The sequence below is a fragment of the Pelodiscus sinensis genome, chromosome 5 (assembly GCF_049634645.1).
Source record: "Pelodiscus sinensis isolate JC-2024 chromosome 5, ASM4963464v1, whole genome shotgun sequence".
Classification (NCBI taxonomy): domain Eukaryota; kingdom Metazoa; phylum Chordata; order Testudines; family Trionychidae; genus Pelodiscus; species Pelodiscus sinensis.
This window is the reverse complement of record NC_134715.1, coordinates 31,396,238-31,422,749: the sequence shown is the minus strand read 5'-3', so window position 1 is coordinate 31,422,749 and position 26,512 is coordinate 31,396,238. Positions and strand designations below refer to the sequence as shown.

Sequence of the window (26,512 nt, the reverse complement as noted above, 5' to 3'; positions counted from 1 at the left end):
TCTAATATGTCTAAAGAGGTCTCTCCCTTGAATCAAAATTTTGAAAAAGTTGAAAACTACTGTTCTAGAACATGGATCAGCAGAATTGTACACAGTACTGCATACCAAATGAGGTCTTTCTCTGCTGGAAATGCCTCACTTGGTTCAGCCTCAGGATATATTTGCCTTTTTCACAGTTGTATGAATGGTTTGCAGTGAACAACAGATCCACGTCTCCTATTGCTTCCAACAGATGAGCATAAAGTTTAAACTAGAAATTCTTGTGTTTAAACCCCCTCCCCAGTGCATGATCTTGCATTTTGTACTATATTTTTTATGTTAAGAGCTTATCAGGATATTTAAATCAAAATATCCAGAGTTATATGAGATACCATAAAAGTGGGACATCTTTTGAGGGATAAGCTAACCACTGTATGTTTTGGAATGGTAAGAAACGTCTCCTTTGTGTAGGTCAGTGTTTCTTAAACTGTTCTGTAGCACACCAGTGTGTGGCAAGGCAGTTGGAGGTGTGCCATGGAGAACAACAGAATTCAAAATTGCCACCCTTAAAAGGGCAGGCGAATTTTCTTTCCCTCAATAACTTTCCCCCAGCCCTTTATTCAGTAATTATTTCTTACATGGTTTCTTAACATCTTCCTCTGGAGCATCTGTTTACTTCTAGAAGAAGGACACAGGACTAGATAGATCACTTGCCTGATCCAGTGTGGTGATTCTTATGTTCATACTGAGTTTAATTTTTTCTGTCCTTCCTACAATGGTTAATCTAAGGTATTGGTAGGAAAACTTAAACTGCTTCAGCTTTCTTCTATATACCATCTACAAAATGTGTGAATATGTACTTTGAAATAGTTTAAATATTGTTTGGAAATTACAATGGGGGAAGCTGAAGAGCAAAATTATAGAATAGAAATTTTTAAGAAAAATGGCAGTCATATTCTCCACTTTATAGAAGACGACATCTGCCAGAAATATCTTGAAATCTATATCCAGGTTAAATTCAGAACTTTCTCCAGGAAACAGGTTTCCAGCCAGAATTTCCTGCAAATTGACTATGTACAGATTAAACGATTGTACTGACTAATTTATTCCTGGTGTTTTGTATCCAGCAATCATCTATGAACAATGACTTAGAGAAATCTATTTCTGCTCACTGGCCCGGTAGTACAGCTAAGAGAATTTTTGACTACCAACCAAAGGTACAGTCTATAAAGTTTAAGTGCTAACAATACACTATTTAAAAATTTAAGATAATGGTTCATCATTTTTAACAATTCTCCAAATAATGAAATTTTTAATATTTATTTTAGGCCTTCCCACTTGTTTTCCTTTTACTATATCTTTCTGTATGCAGTTTATTATGGATTACAAATTCATAGTCCATTAAATGAGACACGGTGGTCACAATTTTCTATAAAATTAAAAATAAGGATAATCATTTATGATGAGACTCAGAGACATGAGTTAATGCTTTCCCTACACAGTATTGTAAGTGCAAACAAATTGTTTTTCCTTTGTATTTACAGAGAATAAATATGTAAAAGATCTAAATGCTAAACATTGTTGCTAAGCAGTTTTTGCTTTCATTTAATAATCACAATATATTGTATAGCCAGTTGAATTTCAAGGGCACCAGGTACAAGGATCAGCAACTAGTGAGTTAATGATGAGACTTCCCTACTCAGAGCTAGGATGGAATCAATATCCAGATACTATTGACCATGAAAGCCTCACAGACAATTACTTAATGTCACCCCAGCTTCCAAGCAGTTCTACCGTGACTGGCTTAATACAGGTAAAATGAAGTTTGTTTTAGTTGCCTTTCCTTCAGTCTAATCCAAGAAAAATCACATGAAGAGACTATTGAGGAGAACTAGCTATTGAAATTGCCATAAATATATCAGAATCACTAAGCCCTAAAAAAGATAGGTTGTGTTCAAAGTTTGCTTATTGATTACTCTTAAACAATGATTCTACAGATCTTTGCTGAGGCCTTGTTCATATGAGTAAGAGTTTATAAAACTGAATTTCTGATTTTATTTCAATTAGTATCTCTGACCAGTGAAACACACACATTTATAACATGAAGTATTAAATGAATACATTCATCCCAGAGAAAAGCAACCACGACCAATGTTGCCTCTAATCTTTTCCATCCATGTGCAGAATACATTTTAATGTGCACCAACATTTGTGTGAATGTGCACCACTAGTAGCAACAAAAATCCTAGCTGTGGGCACTCTGCTAATCTCTCCTGAGTGACAGCACAAGTGCTCAGTTTACAGGAAACACAGAACAAAACCTTTCAAAATTTACTTGGGGGAGGGGCAATAGTGTGGCATTCTATTCTGATCTGTTCTTGATAGTGGCATTTGCAACTATGTAGTCCTGTTGAAATATGATGTACTTTACTGTCCTGAATTAAGAGGAAAAAAATTCTGTCTGGCTCATTGAAACCAAGTATGTAAGTCAGGACAGATTCCTGGAGTATTGTACCATCCATTTCTCCAGAACAGTATCCCTTACAGTACTGAAGAAACTAGCAGGAAGCCATTTATGTGTCCTCTACAACAGCAACATCACTAGTGCAAAAAATTATTTTTGATTGAAAACAGGGTATTTCCACTTATTTTGAAAGATGAGTAATATTTTATCAGATTTATCAAGTTAGGTTTTTTTTCTGAAGTCCCCAGGCTCAAGATGTCTTCCAGAAGATGGTCTAAACTTTATTACAGGAGATGATTTTCAAAAGAAATCTGAATTTATTGAAGACCCAGTCACCAATCCATCTTGTAAGTAAATGTGAAGTGACCATTACTTTGACCCTCCAGAAAGATTATTCCAGTCTAAATGTTGTCTTTTTTTCCCCCTCCCAGCACTGAAGTTGAATGCTATGACATCTCCTTCTGATTTTAATTTGGGACATAAAGAGTGGACTTCATGGAAGCCCAACAAGGTGCAAATAGGCTGTTTATTATAGGCCTCTTTCCCTATAATGATCATAATAGTAGTATAAGTTGGATCTTGCTGGTCTGGTCCCTCTTGGCGGCCATGCTGCTACCAGACTAGGGCTCCAGTCTGCCCTTGCTGCTGCCTCAGTCCGCGGGGGCTCTCTGGCCATGGCGCTCCGGCACCAGTGGGGCCAGAGCGCCACAGCCATAGCTGCGCAGTTGGGGCAGAGCTCCGCAACCTGGGGCAGAGGTCTATCGCTGCAGCAAGAGTTCCATGACCATGGCCAGGCTACAGTTCCCTGGCCACTGCTGGGGTTGGAGCTCTCTGACCAGGGTCGGAAGTCCACGCCCATGACCAGGCCAGAGCTCTCTGCTCACTGGGGCCAGGGAGCCTTGCTCGGGCCAGAATTCCCCGCCATGCTGCCCTGACATACACACTGGACCTCCTGGCTGAGTTGCTGGTGTCCCTTGTGGTGCTTCTGTCCCACCATCAGCCATCCCTCTTCCTGGGCTCTGTGGTCTAGGAACATCCATGGTCCATGCTGGACTATGGATGTTGCTGGACCAGGGAGTCCCAGTTAAGGGTGGTACAACCTGTATCAGATATCTGTATGGTATCTTGTTAGATGCCTCTCAGAGTTCAAGGAAGTGTTTCAGTTGTAAACAATGTTGTGATATAGTACAAAACAGTAAAACTCAAATTTGTTTCTCTTCTTAATTTACCTTTACAAATTTATTCCTTATGTTTAGGTGTTCTCAACAGTGCAGCAGCATGCTTCATTGAATTCTGACTCTATGTCCCCAACTCCAAGGAGTGAAGAAAATATAATAGACATACAAGAACAGATGTCCGTGACGTCCAGAGCTTTACCAAGCGATAAAGAAAATTCAGCATGCTTTTTCAGTGAGAAAAATATTCTTTATAATTACAGGTTATGCTTCTTTTGCCTGCAGAGCTTTGAGGCTTTGTGGCACAGAATATGTTCAATTACATAAATTTGCTACTGTACAATTGATCTTGAGTGTACTAAGTGCTTTCTGGTATATGTCAAGCTCCTTTAACTTCCATTTGTTTCAGGTGTCATCTAGAATGTTTGTGTAAAGCTGTAAATAGCAATTAGCTAAAGTATCTTGCTAACCTGGACAAATTAATTAGGGCAATGTTATACTCTGTTTTTTTTCCTGCAATAGTATTTCCTCCAAACCCTAAAGAAAATCAAATGTTTTCTATAAAGGCATTGACTGGAGCTGAAAGCCAAGCAATCACCTTTAGTAAATTTATTTTATTTGCCTTTTTAAATTTTCTTCCATTTACCCTACTTTTAGTGACTGTGTTAACACCTTGGACTGTTATTTCTTCTCATGTTGAATTTAAGCAAAAAGATTCTTGTCATTCCAGAATCTTATTTTTTCCACATGGGACAGTACTGACTTTTTTGGTTTTTTATTTCTGATAAATGTTAATGCTGAAATCCATGATTTTTTTGAAAGCACGTAGCTGACCCAGCCCTTAGTTCCAAATATGTATTAGTAACTGCAGCAATAGAGGCTATACGGCCAGAGTTCTGAAACAATATTTACAAAATACACTTCTTTAGTGGGACTCAGTTTTTGTTTGAAAATAGGAAATTAAACTATTTAACAACTCCATTTGAAATGATTATTAAATGCTGGTATTTACTTTGGTACTCTTTAGAGTACAGCAGCATGAAGGGCTTACTGCCTAGAGTATACACATGAAGTCAGGATGCATGAGGAAGGTGGAATATTTAGCTTATTCTGTGTGTCTAAGATAAAATAGTGTCTGAGGGATTGGTGCAGCAGATTGTTAAAGACATATTTGCCTTATAGGAACAGAGGATTCTTGCTGTTCAGAAGATGGTGACCTCTTAAGCCTCCAGTCTGCACTTAGGACAAGAACTCCACTTATCACTGTTCCTGCCACTGGAGAGACTCCTGAATCAGAAGTTTATTCATGTGTAATGGACTGTGAGGAAGTCCAGCAATCCTTTGGGTCTCCAATAGCCAACGTTTATGGCCAGCCAGCAGTGTTTCCTGTCTCTGATTTTGGGCCTGAGGACAGGAACTATGAAACCTCTGTAGAGTGCTCGGAAGGGAAGTTGATACAGCCAGTGGTTTCTAATGTGACTTCACAAAACAGACAAAGCAAGTGGCTGAAATATCAGAACACAGCTCAGTGTGATTTGATAACTCAAAACAGAGGTGATGTGAAAGTGACTGATGACTTCTGTGCTGAGAATGTCTTTGGAATGCCACTTGCTGACACTAGACAGAGTCAGAGTGATGCCATGAATAAAAGCCTTCCAGACTCTGTGCATCTGCAAAGGATAAGAGGCATACTTGGTAAACATGGCAGAAATTTTAGCAGCCAAGATTCTGTTTCAGAAGGGAAGATACTTTCTCTGCACTTAAAGCAAATTCCTATTGCTGAAGAAGCACAGAAGGTGTTAGGTCAGCTGACTCACCATTGTGTAATGGGAGACAGTCAGGTGTGTAACTATTCAAGCAGACTGTATACACTTACTACATGTTTGCCCCACTGGCAATGCATGTCTGGCTGTCCTATCTGGAGCAGGTCTGGCCAAAATAATCATCCTTACAATAGAGTCATGAAATTTTACCAGTTCAGGTCATTCACAAACCCCCACACCTGCTTATGTGGAAGAAAAGATCAATGACCAGATATCTGTGTTTAAAAAAAAGGTCTGGCATGGAAAGATTTGCCAGGGAGAATGGTACAATATATTTATTGATAAAAAATAGCTTACTGAGCATTTCAACTGTATTTGTCTAATCTCCTTTGGGATATTACAGCTAAATATAGAATTTTCTATATACTGGTTGCTACACAATGCCAATTGATAGTTCACTGTAGAGACTAATAAAAATGTAGATGGTATCATGAGATATCATGATGGTATCATGGTATTTTCAAAACTGGACCTACCCTTAAACGCCATTCATCTAAACAAGTGGATTGTGATAGAGACTAACAAAAAATGTAGATGGTATCACAACCTACTTGTTTAGATGAACGGTGTTTAAGGGGTCGGTCCAGTTTTGAAAATACCACGATGCCATCATGATCTCTCATGATACAGTCTATATTTTTGTTAGTCTCTAAGGTGCTGCATGACTATTTATTGTTTTTAAAGTTTTTCCAATTTCAGACTAACATGGCTACCCCTCAAACTTTTTAATTCATGGTTCAGTTATCATAAAAATGTTTTTGTGTGACTAACTCCTGGTTCATCCACTGCCACGTATAGACTTGTACGCCCTGAATTTTGATGTCACGCAGGTAACAAGAAGCCATTTATGGTGTTAAGTTTTTGTCCATAATTGGCAAGGCCACTTCCAGTAATTGGTTATTCTGATTGAGAACACATTTTTAGCACACAAACATCAAATGGAAATAGATAATTTTATAGGCAAATAACATTTGGATGTGCCTATACTTCCTTATGCATAAACATATGAATATTAAACATAGTATTGCACCAGATATTTCCAGATTCTACGTTATTTGGTTGTTCATAATGATTGTGCCCAAACTGTTCTGTGAAAAATACTTTATTCTTATTTTCTTTAATTTTTGATGGGGGGGCTACTCCAAGAATTTGAAAAGTGGTCAAGGGCTGCACTCTTCCATATTAATGGAGGCGATGCAGGGCCTGGGATGGAGGTTGGATGCAAAAGGGAGCTTGCAGTAAGGGACTGGGATGCAAGAGAGGGTGTGGGGTCTGGGAGGGAGTTTGGGTGAAGAAGGCAGTTGTGACCTGGGTTAGGGGTCTAGGATGCAGGGGCTTAGGTTGTGACCTTGGCAAGAGAGGGTTGTGACCTGGGGAAGGGGACTGGGGTGCAGTACCTGGGAAAGGATATGGGGGCAGAGGGTTTGGGTTATGTGGGGTAGGAGTGTTGAAGGGGGGCCAGAAGGTTTGGGTTGTGACCTAGGGCAGGAGGAGGCTGTTATCTGGGGCAGGAGATTGGGGTGCAGGATCTGGGAGGGGATATGGATGCAGGAGGGGCAGAGGGTTTGGGTTATATGGGGTAGGAGGCAAAGGACTGGGGTGCTGAGGCAGGTTCTGGCTGGGAGACTTACTTGACTGCCAACCAGCAGCCTTCTCAGACTCCCTGCCTGCCCCGCCCCTGCACTGGACTGTTCTTTTTGAACAGCTAAGTGCAGAAGGAGAGGGAGGAGGACGTTTCACAAACTGCCTGTTGACTAGAGGAAGCTCCCATTGGCCAGAACCAGCCAATGGGGTTGTGCTGGGAGTGGGGGCAGCACATGAAGCCTCTTCTCCTTCCCCCAGATTCACAGCTCTTCAAACAGAGCCCCATAACATCTGCTTTTCTCAGTAGCATGCGGGGGGGGGGGGGGGCAGGCAGGGAGTTTGCTGAGGCTCCCCACTGCCTCTAGAGGCCGGATCTGGTGGCTTGTAAGGATCTTTAGTTAATTAATCAAAATGTATTGAATAGTCGATGGGATTTCCACTGACTATTAGATTAGTCCATAAGAACTTCCATGTACATTTCAAAGGCGGAACAAGAGACCCAGTGGGGACTATTGTGCATTTTAAAGCTGGAACGCCGTGTGGAGCCTGGTGTCAGCGGGACTTTATGCTGGCCCCAGGCTCCATGCTGCATCCCAACTTTGAAATGCACAAGAGTCCCCTCTGGGTCTCTTGTACGTTTCAAAGGCGGAACATGGAAGTTCTTATGGACTAATCGAATAGTCGATGGAAATCCCATTGACTATTTGATTAGTTAATCAAAATTTAACATCCCTACAAGCCACCAGATTCAGCCTCCAGACGCAGTGGGGAGCCTCAGGCAGACTACCTGCCTGCCCCCCACATGTTGCTGAGAAAAGCAGCTGTTACATTTCAAAGTTGGCACTGCTCTGCTCCTGCCTCCTCCCATGGAGCTGGAGCGAACTGGCTTTTAAGCTGGCTCCCTCCAGCACCCCTGCACTTCCCCTTACTTGCTGTCTCTTTGTGATAGAGGCAGCGAGGTGGGGGAAGTGACTAGTCGCTTACATCCCTAGTGTCTTGATGGGCCTTTATCTGGCTTGTGGAGGGTATTTTGCCCAGACCTGACAGACTGTTCATACAAATAAGAATGTTGTTAAGGCTTGTAAATGTTATGAAAATAGACTACTGCATTTTGAAACAAGCTGTCATCCACTTTAACATTAAAAGAGAACCAATCATATTTTTTAACAACTAAGTGCTTGAGAAATATCAAGAGATGTTCTTGAGTTAGGAACACAAAGCAGTGGATTGAGTGAGTGGACAGAAGAGTGGTCAGAAGTCCTCAACTTTAGAAATCAAGAAAATAGATATTTGAGAACTTGTGAAGATTTGTTTCCAGGCACAAACCTGGGAGGTCATAAATCAGCCCCCAAATAATAAGGGAACCCCACAAATCTTTTGAACCGTAGAATTGAAGCTAGTCTTGCTGTACTGCAGAAGTGGTGCTAATTACAGATTGGGTGGAATTCATCTCTGTGTTAAGGACTGCCATGGTGCCTTACGCATCACTTAACTTCCACTAAAGCTCTCAAAATGTCACTTATATTGTTCATAACTTGGTGCAGACTCTCAACAGAGGTGTGAATTTCACTTTGCTTATTATACTGAAAATGAACATGGTAGTATTGTAAGTGCTCTCCAAAGCCTTAGTTGTGCCAAATTATATGTGCTTATCTTTACTCATCTGGGCAGTCCCTCTGAAATGAATCAGACTGCTTCTCTTCTGCATACGAGTTATGAATCAAAATTCCTTCTATTAGTAATTTATTTCATAAAAGAAGGGGATCAGGGAAGTATTTTTAATGCCCTTTTTTTTTTAAACTTTCCAGGACATCTCTTTCTCTGAGCTATCTTTTCCTAGTGGGGATAAAGTAAAATGTACTAATCTTCCTAAAAGGCAGACTTACATACCTACTGTGTTTCAGTCTCATGTTCATTACAAGCAGATCTTTACAGCTGCTTTGACAGGTATGGCTGACATATGAAAAATAAAATTCATAGGTTGCGATTTTTTCATTTCTAAAATTTTTACAAAGTGAAAAAGTGGTATGTTATGTTAATGTTATATTTGAATCTGTTTTGGCACTTAACTGGCTTCCCTGTCCACATATCTCAGTTATGTTATATACAGGCCATCCTCACTAAGTCCAAGATACATTAAAAAAAAACTTGGACTTATAGTGAAACAACTTGAAGCAAGGGGGGAGAAAGGGAATTTCCCCATGGCTGACTCCCATTTGCGCAAATTGGTGGAGGGTTTTGTGTGTGACTTAAGAACAGAGAATGGGAGGACTTATAACGCATCAGTTCCTACAAGTGTCAACAACTTATAGCAGAGATGCCCTATAATATATACATTGTTATAGTTGAGAATATTAGGCCCTTTGCATATTCTGTCCTTGACTATTTATTTAAAGAAGAATGTCATATGCAAAGTAGCAATAAATGTAGCTTTCTTAAGTATTGCATCTTCATTGTGGGGAGGGGGAGGGAATGGTAATTTCTATTTTAGTAAGTCTGACAACAGTGGATTAAAACTGATAGTTTTTAATACAGTTTTTCAAGAATAGACAGGCTGAACTTCTCCTCTGGTCTGATGTCTAGCCCAAGGCCTATACACCACAAAAGTCCCACATCAAAATTTGTACCTGAAGTCTTCTTCAGGTGCAGTCATTTTAATATGCAATAGGGATGTTGTTAACCGTTAAGCATTACCATTACCAGGTGATACTTGCTAGTTATAGTTAACTAGCAAGGGGTTGGAACAGGAGGGGAGCACTCCAGCCCAGCTAGAACAGTCCTTGTCTGCAGTAGGGATGTCAGTGAGAATACAATTAACTGATAAGCCTAGGCTTATTGGTTATTCTTATCGACTACATACAGTCTCCCCCCTTTCTGCTTCTATAGCAGAGGCAGCAAGGGGAGCAGGAGCCAGTGCAGTGGGGAGCCAGCTTTTGAACTGGCTCCCCATGAGCACTAAATGCACAGAGCTGCCTGCCCTCTCCTACCCCAGCGCTGCTGCTTGTGATAGAGGGGCAGCAGCATGGAGGGTGAGGGGGCAAGCGGGAGCTTTCCACGCATATTGGTTCCCATGAGCCTCTCTATCAGATACATGTGGAAAACTGGCTTTTAAACCGGCTCTCCTTGTGTGCTGGCTCCGCAGAGCAGCCTACCCCCCTTACCGCATTGCTGCGTCTATCAGAGGCAGTAGCATGAGTGGCGGGGCAGGAGAGGCTTCCGCGGAGCAGCCTCTGTCTGTGGGGGACCCAGGCTCGCTGTGGACAGAGGGCTGCTCCATGGGATGTTAGCGCAGTCTCTGTCCATGGGGAGCTTGGACCCCCCCCCCTTGGATGGGCTGCTGCCGCCTCTATCAGAGGCAGCAGCATGGAGTGGCAGGGGGCTCCCCACTGCCTCCAGGGACTATTGAATAGTCATGTAGCCAATAATATTTTATGCATTTACACAACTATTCAGTTAATCACTAGCATCCCTTGTCTGCAGTGAGCCCAGCCTGGGCGAACTGGAAACAGCCCCCATCTGCAGCGTGCCCAGGCTGGGCCTGCTGTGGACCGGGCTGCTCTGGTCAGGCTGGTACAGCCCACCTGTCTCAGTTTAACCAGTTAAACATAATGTTGAACTGATTAACAAATTAATTGGGATTTTACATCCCTAATATGAAAATACTTACATTTATTACACACCTTAGTGGGACATATGGAAATAACTAACTAGCTTGCCTATGCAATTTCTAAATTGTTCTTACTCAGAAGATGTTGTTACATTTTAGGTGTTGTTACATTTTAGGTGCCAGGTTTAGATCTTTGAAATATTGGCCTTCTATTTTTCAGATCGATAGTAACAGTTAAGATGCATTTGTTTTACCTTCAAACAAAAATTGTGTACAGTTATCTTAATATTCCCTCTTTTTATTTAAAGAACATTTAAACATACTGCTTTTTGAGCAGTCACAAAGACTAAACAAGGCTCTTTCCAACGTGAACATGACTTTTTGCACTTCAGTGAAAAATGGGCACAAGGAAAATAATGAAAACTGTGTTCCACTCTGCAATCATAAGCATCCAGCAAAGCTTGCTATGGTTAAAAAAGAAGGTCAAAATAAGGTGCTATTTGCTTCTTTTTTATGGTACTTAGATTATATTCTGTGGACACTTACAAATGAATGTGAATTATAATATTGTGAAGATCAGTGTTACTATCAATTTGATTATTAATACATCTATGTTGCCATTTTTATATAACTATATATAGTTACTTTGATACTTCATTTTCTAAATTTAATTTGCTAATTATCAGATTGGATTCTGTGGACAGTGATGAATGACAGTTCAAATTATAGAAGTGAATGCTGCCTCATTTTCCAGCAGATTCATGGAGCATACTGAAAAAGCATATTTGTTTTCTTATTTTGAGAACATACACTGTGGGTTAGTCAAATTGTATGTCGATTTATAATTTTTAAATACAATTTTGATGGCTTGTCTTTGTTCTAGGGTCGCCTTTTTTATACCTGTGATGCCCCCAAAACTGACCAGTGTAAGTTTTTCAAGTGGATAGAAGATGTGAACCCAGGACAGCTAAAATCCAGACCCAGTTTAATGTTTCATGATATAAAGAGTATTGGAGCTTACCTCAGATGTCAAAAGATTTCCCTCTATGAGGAATGCCAGCTCTTGGTGAGGTATACTGGAATACAAAATAACTCTTATACTATAGTACCATATGAAGTGTAACCTTTGAAAATACCCAGGTATAAATGTTTTGTTGCTGTAATGCCATTGACCTAAGTGGAATTATACCTCAAGCTTTCCATTAAAAAAACAAAACCAGAAAACCAAAACTAGTCCTCCTGACTTTGGAGATAAATAAATTTAAAATGATTTTATGGTGTTTTCTGAGTCAGATGGCTGGCCAATTTTAGTGCTTTTAAAGCAGCCCATTGTCAAAGATGTCAGTATCATGCTACTGCAGAAATTTATGGGCAGTAGCAGAAGCAGCTGCTGAAGAAGTTCATGGTTACTCAGTCTCTAAGTATAACGTGTAAGCTTGACAATGGATAGAAAATTAGGAGGGCTGTTCTTGAAACAAACCCTTTTAATTGGGAATTTCCCCCCCCCCCCCCATTTTTATAGAAATTGCTTAAATGTTTAAAGTTTTCTAACCAGCTCTGAAAATTACGCTTAGCATGTCCATGCTTGCCTTGCTCCTGAAGGAAAGCAAGTGTTTATGTTCTCAAAGTTAGTGTTTTCATATTCAGCTACATAACTAATAACAAATGGGGAAAGTAGTTACATTCCCATTTCTTATGAGATTAAGTAGGAGGAAGGGAAGAAATAGCAAAGAAGAATTTATTAATAGGTATATTTCGAAATCTTCCAAAAGAGAAAAATACAGTAGCTGCAAAACTATTAAAACCTTTAATATTTTTTGCAGTTATTTTACAAGATTGATGATTTGTTTCTTATGATGAATCAAATTAAATGCTAACTCTTGAAATAATCGTTATTTTTAAAAAACAGAAGAGCCTTCGATGTTCAAAGAAAACATAATAAGCTAAAGACATTAATGATTGCAAATGCTACATTTGATGGGGATTCGAAAAGCAAGCTATACCTTAAATTGAGCAGAAAGGAACACTCCTCCATGTACAGCAGAGGTAAGTGAATCTGTATTTCTGTGGCAGGTCTAACTGGTTGCTGTTTTGTCTTCAAAGTGTTCTGCTATAGCATTTGTCACAGGAGAGAAAAACCTCAAATTATTGAATCCTGACTAACAATGAAGCTTTGTTTTGATTTTAGAAAGGCAGCTAGATATCTCATTAAGTCATCTAGTTGACTATCCAATAAGCTTATGCTTACTGGATAGTCAAATTGTTGCTTACATTCCTAGAATTATCAGTGTTTGAATGTGACGATTTTAAAGAAGGCTCAGGTCACAGCAATCGGGATATATTATTTAATCGTTTTCTGATAAATAAATCCTGCCTTCTTAAAGTTCTCTGCAGATTCATTTGGTTAAGGTGTTTTTCCACTTCTTGACTTATTTGGTGTTGTAGTCTCCTGTTTGACAGATGTTGCATTCCACTCAAGTGGGTGTACTTCAGTGGTAGATGGGGTGATTCTCATATCTACATAATTTATGCACTTTGAGATTTTTGTAATTTAAAGTTATTATAACACTATAGGACAAATCAGCAGACGTGCATTCAGAAGTCATGGTTTGCCTTCCCAGTTACTGAAGCTGTGTGAACCAACATCTTACTTGCATTCACAGAAGTATGTGCATTCCAGAATTGGGCAAGAGCAAGTGTGAGAGCATGTGCATATGCACACAGCTTAGAAAACTTGAGTTATTAACAATTCAGAATCTTCCTATGTTCTCTATTGAATGGCAGTCTGCCATCTACTATATGATTAAAAAGTATATCCTCTAAGAATTTATAGAGCTTTTGCAGGCTACAGCACATCAGTTTTTTTTCCAGCACAGGACTCTTTAAAAGAGCAAAGGAAAATGTCTACTATAGAAAACTAAGAACCAGGTTTTTGACAACCTTAACCTTCACCAGTAGCACCTTCCTCACCCACTAGTACCTTAGACTTTGTTAGTACTAGGTGTGAAGTATTATCCAACACAAATAATCTACACCAGCATATTTCTCATTAGAACTGTTGTTGCTCAGGGGTGTGAAAAAAGCCACACCCAGAATAAGAACATTTTTAACAGCAAAAAGGTTTGATGACTCTACTGCCCCTTCTTGAAGGTCGCTTTATTTTGTTGCTGAGAGAGCTCTCACAGCGATAAAGAATGTCTGTACTGCACACCTTACACCCAGTGACTGCAGTGGCACAGGTCTGCTGTTGTAAGTTGTGCAGTGCAGATGTATTCTTAGGCACTCAGAATCTAGCCTGAAGAGGGTTTTGTTGGTGCTCTTTAGCAAAACGGCTGCTGAGCATAATTGTAGTTTGTAGTTAGCAACCATTGCCAGCCCCTATTTCTTTTTAGCAATTTGTTTGAAAAGCCTTAAGACACTTTAGATTACTATCAGGTGACTTATAACTAGTTACCAGAGGGAAGAATCTTTAGTAAATTAGTTGTATGCTTCCTGTAATTCATGCCAATAGAAGAAGGTATTAGGAAGCTTATGAATTATTCAATTACTCCTTTTCAAATGATGTACCAACACATCTTTTGAACCTTACCTCCCTGTCATGGGGCAGACTCCCCACCAGCGCAGCTCCTGCTGGTCACTCTGGGAAGTAGCCTCTTGGTGCTGAAGCGCCTCCTTCTGGCTGGTGTCTCCCCATGTCTCTGCACTCTGGGTTCCTCTTCCTCTGTGTATCCCCAACCCTCTATGCCCTCCTTGCCTCAGAGACCCACTGCCACTCTTCATCTAGTCCCTTACTCAGAGCAGTCTGAAATGGCCAGCCATTATTGGCAAGGGGGTGTAGATTAAGGATGTTAAGGACTAGTCGACTATCCGATAAGAAAATGTTTATCGGATAGTCAGTCGACTAGTCTATTTCCCCCCTTGTTGCTTCAGAGCTCCGCGTGGCATTGTACCAACACAGTGCCATGGGCTCCATGTGGCATTTAAAATTGGCAGCGCAACATGGAGCCTGGGTGTCAACAGGGGAATCTGAGTGCTCCGCTGATCCCAGGCTCCATCAGGGCACTTCTGCTTTGAAATTTCATTTCAAAGCTAGCACACCGGGTGCTGCCTGGAGTCAGCAGGCCTTCCCGCTGGCCCCAAGCTGCACAGAGTTCCGCCTTCCTCCCTTGAAATGTACAAGAGCGCCAGCGGGAGCTCTTGTACGTTTCAAAGTAGGAATGCTGAAGTGCCTATTGAGTAGTCGATGGAAATTCCATCAACTACTCAGCTAGTAAATTAACCAATATTTAATAGCCTTAGTGTGGATCTGCTGCCTTTGCCTCCCCTTGCTGCTTCTCTGCAGCCTTAGTACACTCAGGCCTTGCTTCAGGCCCTGCAGTTTGAGAGCTTGCCTAGCCAGAGCTTCCCCAACTCTGCCTGCCTTTCCCCAGTCCTGCCCTAACTACAGCCCTAGTATTCTCAGGCTAAGCAGCCTGGGAGTGAGGTCCAGCCAGAGCTCCCCAGTTCTGTCTGCCTCTTCCCAGCACAGCGCAGCCCTGTCTCAGGAAGCCTTCAGCTTCCCAGGCAGCCAGGTCCTTCCTATCCACCAGCCAGAACAAAAGTGTGTCTGCCTCTATCCATCCAGAAGCCTTTATTTATACTTCCCTCAGCTGGGCCCTAATTGCCTCATACCAGCCACAGCTGCTGGCTTCACAGCTTTAGCCATCTCCCAGGGCTGGGTTTTAACCCTTAAAGGGCCAGTGCAGGGCAGATGCCCCATCACTCTCCCCCCCCTTTATTTTAAAGCGTATTAATAGCTTAATTTGCAAAATAATGACTTGACTGTTTTTAAAACCTTGTTATAGCAGAAACTAAGTGAAAAATTGATTTCTTGTTTTTACAGATGATCTGTGGGTTGTTTCAAAGACTCTAAACTTTGAATCCCTGAACACTTTCATTGCATGTAGTGCTTTCTTTGGACCATCATCTAGCAATGAAGTTGAATTATTGCCTCTGAAAGGCTATTATTCCTCCAATTGGTGCTCAAATAGTGAGTTTTATTCCAAAAAAATTCATTATAATAATAGAACAATATCTGTGAAAAAGTGTTTGAGTAGGGATGAAGAGTGAGTGGACTGTTTCTAAAATATGTCACTCTGTTATTTATTATTTGGTTATCTAAACTGTATAAGCAGGGCTCAACAAACCGCTGAATCTACTCGCCCGTGATGAGAAGATTTCAGCCGGTCGCTCCGTGCACCCTATGCACTGGCGCTTCGCACATGTGCAGTGCCGGTCTGGCGCATGCGCGGTGCGGGGCTAGCGAATAGCTCTCGCTGAGGTTTGTCAAGCCCTGGGTATAAGTACAAAGTATTATTTTCAGGTTAGTCACTTAAGCAATTACAAACATAAAAACGGCCATACTGGATCAGACCAAAGGTCCATCTAGCCCAGTATCCTGTCTCCTGACAGTGACCAATGCCAGGTGCCCCAAGTGAGTGAACTAAGCAGGTAATCATCAAATGGTCCATCCCTTGCCATCCGTTCCCAGCTTCTGGTGAACAGAGGGTAAGGACACCATTTCTCCCCATCCTGGTTAATAGCCAGTGATGCAAGTAGGCCAGTACTGTGCATTGTACCAGCAAGTTATTTGTAGCCAGTACAGTATACTAGGGGGCTACGTCTACATTGGCCCCTTTTCCGGAAGGGGCATGTTAATTTCACAAGTCGTAATAGGAATAAGATCCTCCGGAAAAAGGGCGCTTTTTCCGGAGGATCGGGGCCAGTATAGACGCTCTTTTCCGGCTTTTCTAAAAGCCGGAAAAAAGCGGCGGACATTTTTATTTAAATGCCGCGGGGGATATTTAAATCCCCCGCGGATTTCCCTATTACGATCTCAAAAATTACCATGCCCCTTCCGAAAAAGGGGCCAGTGTAGACGAGCCCGGGATGTCAACATGTAGTGGACTGCACGATTAACCAATAAGACTAGACTTATTGGTTAATCCTCTTGACTACATGCACTTCTTCTCCCCCCCCCCCCACCTTGCTGCCTACATCAGATAGAGACATCACCACATGGAGCCCAGAGTCAAAGGGGGACTACCCTGCTGATCCCAGGCTTTGGTGCTTTTGTTTTTGAAGTGTAGCAACAGCCATAGTTAACATTTACCCAATACTTAACATCCTTACTTCCCATGAGCACCAGCTCTGCAGAGTTGCCTGCCTCCCTCCCGTGCTGCTGCCTTTATCAGACACAGCAGTGTGCAGGGGAGGCTGCTGCAGAGCAGCTGTCTGTCTGTGGCAGGCTCAGGCTTCCTGTGGACAGAGGCTGCTCCAAGGCATGTGGGACAGCTTTTGTCTGCAGGAAGCTCCCCCTCCTCCCACTGCAGACAGGAGCTGTTACCGCCTCACACTGCTGCCTCTGTATCAGAGGCAGTGTGGGGAGGCAGGTGGGGAGGCAGTAGCACAAGGCTCCCCTAGAGTGAAGCCAGGAGTTCACTATCTTCCAGGCCCTCCTACAGAGTCTATCGAATAATCATGTAACTGCAAAGTTTTGATCGGTTACATGATTATTCAATTAATTGATATCTAACATCTCTACAGTATACTGGAAAGATTCCTTGCTGGCCATCCCAAATAGGGATTTGAAAGGTTAACCAATAAACTTCACCCTTAATGCTGAAGTTACAAATAAGCCAACAAGGAAGTAAGTAGGAACTCTGTATAGTGCAGTGTATGTTCTTTCTGGAGCAGGTTAGAACCCTATACCTGTTGATATTATTCTGATACAACTTTAAGAATGTACACCAATACAGTATTCAAGAAAGTTGTTTTCAACAGTTTTGTTAAAGGAGGTACACTTCACATACTAAGTTACTTGTCTAATAGATTGAAGAATAGTCAGAAATACCAATGTGTGGATGTGCATTGTGGCCAAACTTAACATTTCTATCCTAGCCAGAGGCCCAAAATTTAATGTGAGTTTTGCCTTGTGTAAGAACCACAGGGTTGGGCCCCTTCACTTTTCCATTCCTTGACTATTGTGTTTAGCTTTGTCATTTTAATGTTTTAGTATAAAGGGTTTACATTTATTTTCCTTGTAGATTTTAAAACTCAAAAGCCTGCCTGTGGTATTGAAGTAGGGGCTATTTCATGCTACTGTGATCTATTACATACTGAAAACCTCAATGGAGATGTTAAACTAAGCATGTTTAAAGGCTGTTGAATTGCAGTTCAGGGGTTGGGACTTGGCTAGGCCCCTCCCACCTTTTGGAATCCTGTGGCCTGGGTTCCAGCTTCGGCAGAAATTTTTCAACTTCTGTTTAACAGCCCTGTAACCTGAGCCACCTGGCACAAGCCAGCTGCAAGTGTCTTAATTGCAGTAAACTCATGGTATGTCTATAATTGTTTTGTACAAATGCTGCCACTTGCCAAAAAGATTGAGCTATTTAGCTGATCAAAGATGGCCATCTATGTATTGTATTCAAGCTTTAGACGATGATGAGATAATTTCCTTACAATACAGAGTAAATGCTGAGATTTTGTATCCAGGTTTCTATCCCTGAAGGATTTTCATTCCAGAGCTACAAATCCCTCAAAATATAATAGGCTAAAAAGAAATTCTCATTGATCTTTTGCTCTAGAATACAGGGTTAAACATTGTAAAATATTCAATTTGGCTTCTATTACAGCAGGGAAAGTTATTTACTGAACATTAGAAATGAATTACTAGATTGTTTTCTGTGGTTGACTACACTTGTTAACCTCCTCTAATCTTTCCAGTTATCGTTCATGCCTTGCTGGTTTGTAATGCTAGCACTGAGCTTACAGCTTTGAGAAATATAAAAGAGTACTTCAGTCCAGCTACTCTACCACTAATAAAATACCTACTAAAAATGTAAGTATAAATAATCATTGTACATGCAAACGGGCTTTTGTATGTGTTAAATAATAAGTGAATAGATGTGAAGGAACAAAGAAGGTTTCCTTTGTATTTACTAGACAAAAAGCAGGCTAAAAAAACCCCCAAACCTGGACAATGTTGTAGCTGTGTAAGTGATGTATAGTGAGTAGCTAATGTCATACTTCAGTTCTCAATATATAATGCAAGTAATTCCTTGTTTACATTTCAGTCAAGAATTTGACATATTTGTTTTACTTACTGTTGGGAATAATTCTGGACACACTGGGTGCAGGTAAAAACAAGCAGAGGATTTATTGGTTCACACAGCTGGTGGAGTACTCATCAGGGGTTAATTCAGTGAGCACTAACTTAACCAAAACATACATTAGATCATATAGGTAGCAGATGGACGGAGGAGAAGTGATTTGATAGGTCTAGCAGCAGAAGTGAGATATGCACATAAGCCAATGGTCTATGACAGTTACACAGCATCTCCGCCCATTGCCAATTAAACATGTTATCATTAATACAGGTAGTTATTCCTAACAAGCTAAATAAGCCAACATAAACAAAGGCATGTTGATGGTCATTTTGTCGGCTGGAAATATAATGCGTCTCCTACGGGGGTGGAATTGCCTTGGCGCGATCTTTGGGATCCAAGCTTATTTTCTAGGAACAAAGCCGACAATGAAAAACAATCCCGCACGGTTGTTTGGTACTGGCCTTATCAAAGGTCCTTTTGGAATGTGGCTGCCAGAGGAACCAGGGTCACAGTAACTGCTGTACTGTATGCTTCCTAGAGCTGGCCTAATGATTTGAGATTTGAATTTGTCAGTTCTCAGCAAGATACCATGCGCTGCTTCAATTTACCCTACACTTACACACCTGTCCTACCCCTTATAATTTGGAGATTAGTATTTCACTACTTACTGATCACAGAACTGAGAAACTTTATAATACAAATTGAATGTCAAGGTCAGCCTTTATATTAAGTAGACTTCCAGTATTTTCTCCCTACCGTTGTAACATAGGAACAAATTCATGCCAAGGGTAAAAATCAGTGGAATATTCTCAATATTCCCAAGGTTATTTGTATTCAACATATAAGACATTTCAACTGACTTCATTAGAGTCATAATTCGCATGTATGTGACTTGTGTAACCATATAGAAATGTAGAACACTGATAAGTTTATCACATACAGTACAAATAGATATTCAAACTTTGATGCCATAAATGTCAGATTTCTCTTAAGTGAAAGATAGAGTTGTGTTAGAAAAACATGCAGGACTAAGAAATCACAGGAAAATTAGATTTTAAAATCTATATTCCCTAGTGGGAAAGAAAGGGGGCTAGAGAACCATTGATAAACATACTAGTAGCTTTTCAAACTTGGTGAGATTATGTTTAACAAACAGAAAATCTTTGGCCGAAATAATCAGTGAGTATATAGTTTGTTTTTAAAAACTGACAGTTAATCAATCTGTGCTTTAAACCAAAAATAATCTAAAAATCAGTTTGAGCAGAATTCATAAACATTTGGTAGCCATATAAATATTTCAATATAGAAGAGAGAGCAGAAAAGATACTTAATGCTGTCCTAGTCAGAACTACAACAATGGCTGCCCATCGCAGGAGAGCCATAGCCTGTCATACGTCCAAGGCTGGTATAGGGGGCTCTGTCTGTGAGGCGGAGCGCTTCCCATATAAGGGCATGTAAATTACTGATCTTCCCCTGCTCGCTCCACCCACTGCAGTGAAAGATCAGCCAATGAGCTGACTTGTGGTCAGGCCTGCTCACTCCACCCACTGCGGCAAAAACCAACCTATGGGGTGATATGTCCACAGGCAATAAAACAGGCAGCCGAACCCTCTCACACTGGGGATTACATCGTGTCAACGCCTGGCCTGATCACCCAGTCTCCTTTCACCCCCCGCTCTCAAGTCTGTTTGAGCGTACTTCGAGTTGGTCGACCTGAGTGGAGACAGTTTGTGAGCATGTGGCTGGTACTCGTGTTCCTGCTGTTTTCAGAATCGGTATAACCCCTTTCCCCCGCGATTATCCCTATCCCAATTGATTTTTGAGTTGCCCTCATTGCCTATCAAGTAACAGTAGTTTAAGAGTTATTGTGTTAGTTCTTTTAATAGTGGTTGTTAAGGTCTTTAACTGTTCTTTGTGTAATATAGTGTAAATAGTTAGACGTATGAACAACACCAGTGTGAATTCAACTTTTTCTAACCCCTGGGCAGTTATTGGGAATTATTATGATTTAGAAAAGCCTCAGGGAATTGTTTTATATTGTTTGATGATTTGTTTGTTTTTCATTCTGATGGTTGTCTGGCGACCACGCATGTGACTAAGTTTACAGTTATTAGGCACCAGAGTCCTCATCAAAATAAAATCAGTTTTTATTTTTCAAACCCCCAGTCGTGGTCTCATTCTTTCCGGCATCCCTTCGAACCTCGTGTATTGCGGGGACTGACAAATGCATAAACGTGATATTTAACATATCTAGAGGTAAAAGTGAAAATTTTTTTTTAAACCTGAAAATATGTCAAAAAGATAGTGTAGTTTTGATTCCCCCCTTAGAACAGCAATTTTACATGTATTGGTGCATGCACAAAATTCTGTGTGCACACATAAGTTAAGTATACGTTCATTTAGTCTCTCACAGTCCGAATTTACTTATCGATCAACTGTTGTCTTTTTCTTAGGCCTGTCAGCGTCAAACATGCTCACGACAGAGTCAACAAAAGAAAATTTATTCCGCCAGCCTTAAATACAAAGTGTACAATGATGTGTGGGCTTCTCAGTCCAGAAGTAACATTGGGATTGGCCAGAAAGATGATCCAGACATTCCAGCTGAACACAGATCAAGCTACAGCACTGATTCAAATAGCTCAGATGATGGCATCCCATGAAAATGATGCACAAATGGAAAACCAGCAGACCTTCCCTATCACAATCATACATGGTAAAAAAAACCAAAGTAAAGCCACCAAGTTAAATCCCTTATTTGTATTGATTAATCCTTTGAGCTCTTTTACTGTTCACACAAGCATCCAAAGAGATGCTAGATCATTTGATCTATGTATGAATAGAAGTTGTAGTGGAATATCCATGTCTAAATTCTTTAAATGCTGACATAATACATTGAAGCGAAGCCCATGAGAACAATGTATTTACAACATTCTAGAATTAATGATATCCTCATGCCCAGTTTAATGCTGGGCCATCTCCAACTTCCAGGTAAATGTTAATGGGAGCCCCCTGTACAAGTAATGTCTTACTTCAGGTAGTTCATCGAACTACTTGCCCTTTCCTCTTGAACATCCATTTCTTCCATGAGGCCTACAAGAAACATGTTGATTAAGGCTTTGATTCCACTTCAGGATCATCAGCACCATCCCTTGTGCCCTTGCAGCATTCCTCTAAGCTCTGTAGGACTTTGGGTTCCATGTTAGCAGATCCAATGGCAGAGTCTGGATTTGTTCCTGTATCCATTCTATCAATGTATCTAGTATAAAAAAGTACTGTATGTGCCACCATACTGTACACTGACCTTGCTACATACAATAGCCACAGAATCAACTTAACAATATTTTTTATCCTTGATTATCTACTCTTCCCTACTGTCTTTTTGCACTCTATCCAAATAGGTTGTAAACACTTCAGAGATTTTATTTTTGGGAATCATGTAGCTTAGTCTGGGGCCTATTAAGACAAAACACATTTATAAAAACATTGTATAATACTTTGGATCTAGCTGCCTATTTTAAAAAAAATTGTTATGCTGTCAGCACACACATCTATTATTCCATTTGTAGAGTGTCTTATGTCACTGTTTCCCTTTCTAAAAGTCTACATACTTCTCCCTCCAGGCATACCACACACCTTGCAGACCCTCACCTTGCATTGGCTTCCAGAGAAGATTTCTGCCTTAGCAACTTTTAGTCCAGCAACATGTTTTTTTGCCAGGACATTTGGCAATAGTTTCTTAGCTTCCCTATTCTTTACTTTTTCTAAACATAAACTTATCTAAACAATAACTAAGACAAAATGTAGGCCCACAAGAATGTATATTTGATGAATTGTATGTTTTCTTGAAATTATTCATTTGTAACCTTGAGTTTTTCTTCTCCCACAATGCTAGGTGTTTTTGGAGCTGGAAAGAGTTACTTGCTGTCTGTTGTGGTCTTGTTCCTGGTACAGCTCTTTGAAAGCAGTGAAGAAGCTGAAGGCTCAAAACCATCCCCATGGAAACTTCTGATTGCTTCTTCCACTAATGTTGCTGTTGACAGGGTACTTCTTGGGTAGGTAACCTTGAATATAAAGGATTCAAGTGTGTGTATTATAGTGGCATATTTGCCTTGTTAAACGTAATTGTGTTTTTCTTTCCAGTATAAAATAAATTGTGTCCTTCTCTTCTCTTGTAATAGCTCTTGCCCCTTCCCTCTCTCCCTAGAGCAGCTCACCTGAGCTCAAGGATTGTGTAAGTCTAGTCTAGCAGTATTAACTGTACAAGGCTAAGTTTAAACTAATCTCCAGTATTCCAGTCAGCCGACTTGCTCAGTCACAGATGAGAGAGGCGCATTATAGCATCTTCTCTAGGTAGCATTATAGCACCTTCTCTATCCTCAAGCATGATACAGAATGGCCAACCTAGGGTATGTCTACACTACAAAGTTAATTCGAACTAACAGACGTTAGTTCGAATTAACTTTGATAGGCGCTACGCTAGCGCTACGCTAGTTCAAACTTAATTCGAACTAGGTAAACTTCATTCTACGAGGACTAACGCCTAGTTCAAATTAGCTAGTTCGAATTAAGGGATGTGTAGCCACTTAATTCGAACTAGTGGGAAGCTAGCCCTCCCCCAGCTTTCCCTGGTGGCCACTCTGGGCACCACCAGGGAAACTCGTCTGCCCCCCTCCCGGCCCTGGAGCCCTTAAAGGGGCACGGGCTGGCTACGGTGCCCGTGCCAGGTGCAAGCCTGCCAGCACCCAGCCAGCAGACCCTGCAACCGGCACGGCTCGAGGCAGCCACCCGCTGCCACCCAGCCCTCCCCCTCTTCCTGGGACCAGGCTGGTGGCTCCCGGGAGCCTGCCCAGGTCCGCAAGAGGCGGGTGCCCGCCTGGTCTAGTGCGGAGATCGTGGACCTCATCCACGACCTCCGCACTAGGCACAGGAAAGTGGCCGTCTAGGGCAGGATAGCTGCCATCCTGGCCACCCGGGAGCAGGTGTGCATGAAAATCAAGGTGGTCCACTGAGACCCCCGACCCTGAGCTTAGAATGTCCGTACTGGGTCAGACCAAAGGTCCATCTAGCCCAGTAGCCTGTCTGCCGACAGCGGCCAACACTAGGGACCCTGGAGGGGATGGACCGAAACAATGACCAAGCCATTTGTCTCGTGACATCCATCTCCAGCCTTCCACAAACAGAGGCCAGGGACACCATTTCTGCCCCCTGGCTAATAGCACTCCATGGACCCAACCTCCATGACTTTATCTCACTTCTCTTTAAACTCTGTTCTAGTTCTAGCCTTCACAGCCTCCTGCAGCAAGGAGTTCCACAGGTTGATGATTTGCTTTGTGAAGAACAACTTTCTGTTACTAGTTTGAAGCCTGCTACCCATTCATTTCATTTGGTGTCCTCTAGTCCTTCTATTATGGGAACTTTTCTTTATGCACCCTCTCCACACCACTCTTGCTTTTATAGACCTCTATCATATCCTCCCTCAGTCTCCTCTTTTCTAAGCTGAGAAGTCCCCGTCTCTTTAGCCTCTCTTCATATGGGACCTGTTCCAAACCCCTGATCATTTTAGTTGCCCTCCCCTCTCCCACCCTCTCTCTTCCCCTCTCCCACCTCCTTTTCCCAGTTTCCCCGAGTTTTGTTCAATAAAGAGAGTTTCTATTTTTGAACACACATGTCCTTTATTTTGTACATCAGGAAGGGGGGCTAGGGAGGGATAAGTGGAAGGAGGTGAGGGAGGAATGGGGTATGAGCCCCCGATGGGGAGGACTGGGCTGGCTCTGTGGGCTTCTCAGGGTGGAAGCTCTCCTGAAGCCCCTTGATTGACCCCCCCCCCTCCGGAGGGCAGTCTGCGGCAAGTGCAGCCGGTCTGATGGCCAAGTGCTGTGATGTGCCGAGTGTGGGCATTCAGGGCACTCCAAGCCAGGACTGCTTTGCAAGCGGGGAACCCCTGAGAACTGTCTGTCCAGGGTGGGGGTTGGGTCCCTTTAAGCACAGCCCTCAGCTAGCCTGAGGCAGCAGCTCCACACTCTAAGTCCTAATCTGATGCCCTGCTGGCACTGCTTCCGGCCATCCTTAACCTCAGTTCAGGGTCCACTCAGTGTGGACATGCTAGTTCGAATTAGCAAAACGCTAATTCGAACTAGTTTTTAAGTCTAGATGCACTAGTTCGAAATAGCTTAGTTCGAATTAGTGCTATAGTGTAGACATACCCCTAGTGAGGAGGGCTTTAAACTTGGTTAGATGGGGACAGGTGAGCAAAGCCCACGGGGAAGTGCAGAAAGGAGGGTCAGGGCAAAACTTGGAGGCAAGGTCAAATCAGGATCTTAGATGCCTATATACAAATGTGAGAAGTATGGGAAATAATCAGGAAGAACTGGAGTGCTAATAAATTACGACATTGTTGGCATCACAGAAACTTGGTGGGATAATACACGATTGGAATGTTTGTATGGAAGGGTACAGCTTGTTCAGGAAGGATAGACAGGGAAAAAAGGGAGGTGTTGTGTTACATATTAAAATGAACACACTTGGAGTGAGGTGGAGATGGACATAGGAGATGGAAGTGTTGGGAGTCTCTGGGTTAGGCTAAAAGGGATTAAAAACAAAGGTGATGTCATGCTAGGAGTCTACTACAGGCCACCTACCCAGGTGGAAGAAGTGGATGAGGTTCTTTTTAAACAACTAACAAAATCATCCAAAGGCCAAGATTTGGTGGTGATGGGGGACTTCAGCTATCCAGATATATGTTGGGAAAATAACACTGCAGGGCACAGACTATCCAATAAGTTCTTGGACTGCACTGGAGACAACATTTTATCTCAGAAGGTTGAAAAAGCTACTGCGGGAAAGCTGTTCTAGATTTGATCCTAACAAATAGGGAGGAACTGGTTGAGAATTTGCAAGTGGAAGGCAGCTTGGGTGAAAGTGATCATGAAATCATAGAGTTCACAATTCTAAGGAAGGGTAGAAAGGAGAACAGCAAAATAGAGACAATGGATTTCAGGAAGGCGGATTTTGGTAAGCTCAGAGAGCTGATAGGTAAGGTCCCACGGGAATCGAGACTGAGGGGAAAAACAACAGAGGAGAGTTGGCAGTTTTTCAAAGGGACATTGATAAGGGCTCAAAAGCAAGCTATTCCGATGTGTCGGAAAGATAGAAAATATGGCAAAAGACCGCCTCAGCTTAACCAAGAGATATTACATGATCTAAAAATAAAAAAGGAGTCATATAAAAAATGGAAAGTAGAACAAATTACAAAGGATGAATATAGGCAAACAACACAGGAATGCGGGGGCAAGATTAGAAAGGCAAAGGCACAGAATGAGCTGAAACTAGCTACGGGAATAAAGGGAAACAAGAAGACGTTTTATAAATTCATTAGAAGCAAGAGGAAGACCAAGGAGAGGGTAGGCCCACTGGTCCGTGAGGAGGGAGAAACAGTAACAGGAAACTTGGAAATGTCAGAGATGCTCAATGACTTCTCAGTGAAGACAAAGAAGAGAAACAAAGAAGTCTGTAGGAATGCCTAACATAGTGAATGCTAGTGGGAAGGGGGAAGTTTTAGAAGGTAAAATAAAAAAAAGAACAAGTTAAAAATCACCTAGAAAAGTTAGATGCCTGCAAGTCACCAGGGCCTGGTGAAATGCATCCTGGAATACTCAAGGAGCTGATAGAGGAGGTATCTGAGCCCCTAGCTATCATCTTTGGAAAATCATGGGAGACAGAAAACATTCCAGAGG

At 41.7% G+C, this 26,512-nt stretch overlaps 1 protein-coding gene across 8 annotated transcripts in view; it reads left to right on the top strand.

Annotated features, from left to right (window-relative positions):
* ZGRF1 (zinc finger GRF-type containing 1) overlaps positions 1-26,512 on the top strand; it is a 62,195-nt gene that overhangs the window by 12,671 nt on the left and 23,012 nt on the right. For 6 of the 8 annotated variants that reach the window (XM_075929745.1, XM_075929743.1, XM_075929742.1 and 3 more), the window contains 14 exons: positions 1,107-1,196; positions 1,610-1,792; positions 2,685-2,790; positions 2,875-2,954; positions 3,700-3,853; positions 4,801-5,459; positions 8,834-8,972; positions 10,941-11,125; positions 11,516-11,703; positions 12,542-12,678; positions 15,515-15,661; positions 18,397-18,511; positions 21,233-21,492; positions 22,672-22,831. In XM_075929745.1, coding sequence (XP_075785860.1) covers positions 1,107-1,196; positions 1,610-1,792; positions 2,685-2,790; positions 2,875-2,954; positions 3,700-3,853; positions 4,801-5,459; positions 8,834-8,972; positions 10,941-11,125; positions 11,516-11,703; positions 12,542-12,678; positions 15,515-15,661; positions 18,397-18,511; positions 21,233-21,492; positions 22,672-22,831 — 2,603 coding nt within the window. The remainder of the gene's footprint in view (positions 1-1,106; positions 1,197-1,609; positions 1,793-2,684; positions 2,791-2,874; positions 2,955-3,699; positions 3,854-4,800; positions 5,460-8,833; positions 8,973-10,940; positions 11,126-11,515; positions 11,704-12,541; positions 12,679-15,514; positions 15,662-18,396; positions 18,512-21,232; positions 21,493-22,671; positions 22,832-26,512) is intronic. The other 2 variants (XM_075929744.1, XM_075929746.1) reach the window with 2 other exon arrangements.